This window comes from Lucilia cuprina, chromosome 5 (assembly GCF_022045245.1).
Source record: "Lucilia cuprina isolate Lc7/37 chromosome 5, ASM2204524v1, whole genome shotgun sequence".
Lineage (NCBI taxonomy): Eukaryota > Metazoa > Arthropoda > Insecta > Diptera > Calliphoridae > Lucilia > Lucilia cuprina.
Window position 1 is genome coordinate 47,636,996 of NC_060953.1, and position 5,793 is coordinate 47,642,788.

At 31.4% G+C, this 5,793-nt stretch overlaps 1 protein-coding gene across 1 annotated transcript in view; it reads left to right on the top strand.

Annotated features, from left to right (window-relative positions):
• The first annotated feature begins 788 nt into the window (after window positions 1–788).
• LOC124420259 (ras-related protein Rab-26-like) overlaps window positions 789–5,793 on the top strand; it is a 24,265-nt gene continuing 19,260 nt past the window's right edge. Inside the window, exon 1 of the mRNA XM_046952522.1 lies at window positions 789–1,551. Coding sequence (XP_046808478.1) covers window positions 828–1,551 — 724 coding nt within the window. The 5' untranslated portion in view covers window positions 789–827. The remainder of the gene's footprint in view (window positions 1,552–5,793) is intronic.

Here is a 5,793-nt window from a genome sequence, read left to right on the forward strand (position 1 = left end):
GTCTATATTCTAGTCTAGTCTATATTCTAGTCTAGTCTATAGTCTAGTCTATAGTCTAGTCTATAGTCTAGTCTATAGTCTAGTCTATAGTCTAGTCTATAGTCTTGTATATAGTCTAATCTATTGTCTAGTCTATAGTCTGGTCTATAGTCTAGTCTATAGTCTAGTCTATACTATGGTCTATAGTCTAATCAATAGTCTATTCTATAGTCTACTTTATAGTCTGGTCTATAGTCTAGTATAAAGTCCAGTCTATATTATAGTCCATGATGTAGCCTATATTATAGTCTATAATCCAGTATATTCTATATTCTATTCTGTAGTATAGTCTATAGTCTATTCAAAAGTCTTGTCTCTAGTGTAGTCTATAATTTGGTCTACAGTATAGTCAGTAGTTTAGACTATTCTTTAGTCTAGTTTATTGTCTAGTCTATAGTCTATTCAACAGTGTTATTTTATAAATTATAATCCCGACTATAGTTTATAAGACTAAAATCTGAACTCGGAAATCTTATTCGATAAACAAATTCTGATGTGAGTTTTGTATGAAACATTTGTTGGCTTGTGTAATGAAGCTTTATTTATTGCTTTGGCGTACAATTGTTTTAATACAAAACCAGAGATTTTAAAAATGTAGAGTTATAATTTGAATTCACAATTTTCTATCAGATTCAATAGAAAAAATTTTGCAGTTTTGATTTAACAAAAAAGATCAAACAACAAATAAGAAGAAAGAAAACATTTAAATCTAAATAAATTATCAAAAAAAAAAAAAAAAAAAAAAAAAACAATAAAATATAAATAAAAATCAATAAAACAAACAAAAAATGCGTCGTAATCTACCGCCCACAACACAACGTCATCGTTCACAATCCATAAGTTGTGCATCACCCTCATCGTTATCGCCCTCCGGCAAGAGTCAAATGTCACAGTTGCAGCATCATTTATCATATGATATGAGATCGGAATCGACCAATTCATCACCAACACACGGACGACGTGAATCGTTGGTTAAGCCCACTTGGCAAAATATACGACCTGGTCAAATTCCTTTAAAAACATTGGAGAAAATTAATGGCATCACTTCAGATTCGGATAATGAAGATTGTGAATATTTGCGTCGTTCAAGTTTGAATTATGCCAGCAATGGTGCAGCCACAACACAAGCATCTACATCAGCTGCTCAACAGCAGCAGCAACAACAGCATTCTGCACACTCACATCAACAACATTCGAATGTTCGCAAACACAGTGGTAGCAATTTGGGACAGTTGACTCGTAAAGGTAGTTTGGTTGTACATCGAGATTCTTTATCTTCGAATGCTTCACTTAGATCAGCCCGCTCAAGTATCGATAATACAAGTTTTTTCTCTGCATCCGGTCCCAGTACAGATGGCAAAGTTAATAAAACATCAACATCATCTTCCTCGTCTGGTCGCTCATTAGTGCGTATGATTTCCAATAAGTGCACTACAGTGACCAGCAGTGATGAGGAGATGGATTATGATTTTTTGGCCAAGGTAAGTGAGATGGGAAAAGAACATGGAAGAAGTTTTATTTTTAAACATCTTTTTTTTTGTTATTTTTGATTTATATTTCTTTTAATTTTCTATTTTTACAACGTGGGTCATTTGAGAAGTTTTTTTTCTAAAGTAAGAACATTAGTGGTTAAAATTTTTTATTTGAAAGTTCTTTGCTCAGAATAATATAGTTTAGAAATTTAACCCGAAAGAGTCTTATGGTTTTCTCATTCAAAAGTTTTAACAATAAATATTATTTTAGATACATTTGTTAAGTTAAAGTTTTTGACTTTGTAAGAGGATGTAGTTTTAACATTTGTCTACATTACATTGTTTTATTCGCCATTATTTTTTGTGTGCGACTTTTGTTTTAAAATTGTTTTTAAAAATATGTTTGTATATAAATTTAATGAGTAGTCAGTCTACAATTCAATAAATTTCAATTTATTTCAAATGCAAATACAATAATCCTCTTACAAGATTTTTAAAATATTTCGAATTAAATTTTTTTTGCAATGTTCGAGTACTTAGAAGTTGTTTTATTTGCAGTAGATATAAGAGTAAAGTACACTGATTAAAAATAATCAGTAGCCCAGACTATAGTACTGACACTACTCCCGTCTAAAGATCAAAATATCGTCTTGTCTATAGACCAGTCTATAGTTGAGATTATGTAGGCTTGCTATATATAGACTATAGTCTTGTCTATTGTCCAGTCTAATCTATATAAACATAGTCTAGTCCGTAGAACCAGCATTAATTTACTTTATAGTCCAGTCTATTGTTTACTTTATGATCTCTCATATTGGCTATTGTACATCCTACACTAGAGTCTACTTTATAGACCATAATCTAGGTCCATACTATAATCTTCTCTATAGTATGTTGTATAGTCCATACTATAGTTAACTTTACATGCTATACTGTAGTCTACTTTATAGTTCATGCTCACGTAACTCTAAGATCCAGACTTTATACTTTTCTATAGTGCCAACTTAAGCCTACTCTATAGCCGAGACTAAAGCCTATTTTATAGCCAAGACTATAACCTATTCTATAGTCCAGACTATAGTCAATTCTGTAGTCCAGAATTTAGTCTACTTTTTAGTTCAGACTATATTCAAGTCCAGACTACTTTTTAGTCCAGGCTATAGTCTGCATTATAGTCAATGTAGTCTACTCTATAGTCGAGGCTATACTCATTGACCCAGACTATAGTTTACTCTTTAGTTCAGATTATATCCTACTCTATAGCCCATACTATAGTCTAATATTAATATTATTATTATTAGTCTAGTCTACTCTTTAGTCCGCGCTATAGTTTACTTTATAGTCTATACTATAGTCTACTTTATAGTCAAGGCAATACTTATTAACCCACACTATTACTTTTTAGTTCAGACTATATCCTACTCTATAGTTCAGACTATAGTATACTCTTTAGTTCAGACTATAGTCTAGTCCAGACTACTCTTTAGTCCAGGCAATAGTCAATTCTATTTAGTTTACTCTTTAGTTCAGATTATAGCTTACTCTGTAGTTTAGACTATAGTCAACTTTATAGTCCAGACTAAACAGTAACTAGACTACTAACAGTAGTCTAGTCCAGGCTATAGTCTACTTCATAGACAATAATATAGTCTACTCTTTGGTTCAGAGTATATCCTACTCTATAGCCCAGACTATAGCCTAGTCCTAAGTCTAATATAAAGTATAGTATCTAGGCCAGACTATAGTCTAGTATGCAGTCCAGATTATATAGTCTAGTAAATAGTACGGACTATAGTTGTTGGTCCAGACTATTCTATAGTCTATAGTCAAGACAGCAGTTTAGTTGGACTATGTTCTTCTTAATAGATTATAAATTTATATTTAGTATTATAGTCTGGACTGTAGTGCAGATTATGTAGATTCCAGACTTTATTTTAGTCTATAACGTCCAGATTATAGTCCGGACTGGTCTAGTGTATAGTGCAGACTAGACTATTGCCTAATCTATCATTAGCATAGTCTGTAAGATTAAGTCTGAAGAAGTAATGATTTTAACACAGTCTTGTTATATGAGATGTCCTTTTTATTTGTTTACAAATTCACTACATCTCAAGTCATTCTCAGGAAGTCATTTTTATGTTATTTTTTTGAAAGTCAAATCGTTGCATTTTAAAATACAACTAATTTGAAGCAATTAAAATTAACATAAATAAATAAATTATACTCCAGCAAAAAAAAAAGAACTTCCAAAGAAGCGAAAAAGAAGTAGAATTTACTCAATGGAAGTACTGAGAAAGACATGAAGAAATGATGATTAAAACACAGGCTTGTCGTAGAATTTAAAAACAAAAAATAAACATCACTTCCACAGAAGTTTTAAAAAAATCACTTAGTGCTACTTTTGAAGTGGTGGTAAATGTAATACTTTTGGAAGTACTTCGTTTTATTTTTGCTGGATTTTAATATTTAACTATGATTTTGTTAAGTGTATTTAAGAAAGAGTTATACAAAAGAACCAAAAATAATGTTGTTAAAATAAAAGTAGGTCGGACGGTTTTTATCATCAATAACAACATCATCACCATCATCATTATCACCCATAACATCTTTAATAATATTCTCCCCTTTTTTTAAAACACTAATCATTAATATAGTATTTTTTACTTTTTATATTATTGATTTTCTTTTGTACTTTAAAATGGTACATAAAGACTAAAGTATTACAGTTTAAGTGGTAGGATAGAAGCTTTCGAAATATAACTGACACTCTACCAGACAGACAATAGCAGCAGCGACAGCATTAGTAACGCTCTATTCCTTCTTTCATTCGTTCGTTCGTTCGTTTGTTCATTCAATCAGCCATAGACTTAATTAAGATTGGGGGGATTTAACGGAAATTACGAGTTGGAGTTCAAATGCTATTTTTAGAGACTATCCACCCTTATAGGGTGTTATTTTTTGTATGGCGGCAGCTTTTTTTCCTTAACAAGTTCAGACAGGAATTTTTGTTCATTATTTTTTTTTAAAGAATATTTTTCTTTTATATTTCTATAAAATTAAATTAAACTCATTTTTATTTTATGTCAGCGGTAGACTTTAATTCGAGGAGTCATAGAAGTATATCTGTGTAAATTGGTTTTATTTGTTTGATGTAAAAACAGAACATTTTTTTGGTAATTCATATACTTATGAAAAGATGAAATAAAAAATCATTCTTACCCAGTAATCGGTTTATATTGCATATGCGCGTGTCTTTCTTATTATTAAGATTCTTGTACAATAAATACTTAACAACAAGTAACCATGTTAGACTAATTTAGACTGTTCAGGAGAAAGTTTTTTCCACAAAAATTCTTACCTAAAAAGATAGAAGAAAATAGGTATTAATAGTATATATTTATTATAAAGTATATTCTAGTCCAGTTTAGAGTGTCTGGTCAAGACCATGGTATTTTCGACAATAGATACTTTTGACTAGTCAGTAGTCCAGTCCACAGTCAAGGCTTTAATCTAGTATACAGTCTTGTCCAGCTTAGAGGCTAGTTTATAGTCCAGTCTGTAGTCAAGTCTTTACTCCAGACAATAGCCTAGTTTTTAGCCTAGACCACAGTCTGGTCCATACTCCAAATTATGAACTGCTCAATACTTTAAGCTGTCATTCAGACTATAGTCTAGTATATAGAGCAATCGTCCTTAGCTCAGACTCTAGTCTAATATATAGAGCAATAGTCTATAGTCCAGACTCCAGTCTAGTTCATAGTTAAGACTTTAGTCTGGGTATAACTCAGATAGTTATATAGTTTATAGTTTATTTTCGAATAATAGTCAAGTTTATAGTCCAAACTTTAGTCTAGTTGAGACTATAGTCTAGTCTGTTGTTGAAGCTATAGTCTAGCCTATAGTAAAAGTTCCGACTCTAGTCTAGTTTATAGTTCTATAGTTTAGACTATAGTTAAGCCTTTAGTATAGACTACAGCCTATATCTATAAATCAAACAAACTATAGTCTAGTCGAAACTATAGTCTAGTTTACAATCTTGACTAAAGTCTATTGTATAGTCCAGCCTATGGTCCAGTCTAGTGTACAGTCCATAACTATAGGCTAGTTTATAGTCCAGACTATGGTCTAGTCTGTAGTCCAGACTATAGTCTAGTCTATACTCCAGACTATAGTCTAGTCTATAGTCCAGACTATAGTGTAGTCTATAGTCCAGACTATAGTGTAGTCTATAGTCCAGACTATAGTGTAGTCTATAGTCCAGACTATAGTGTAGTCTATAGTC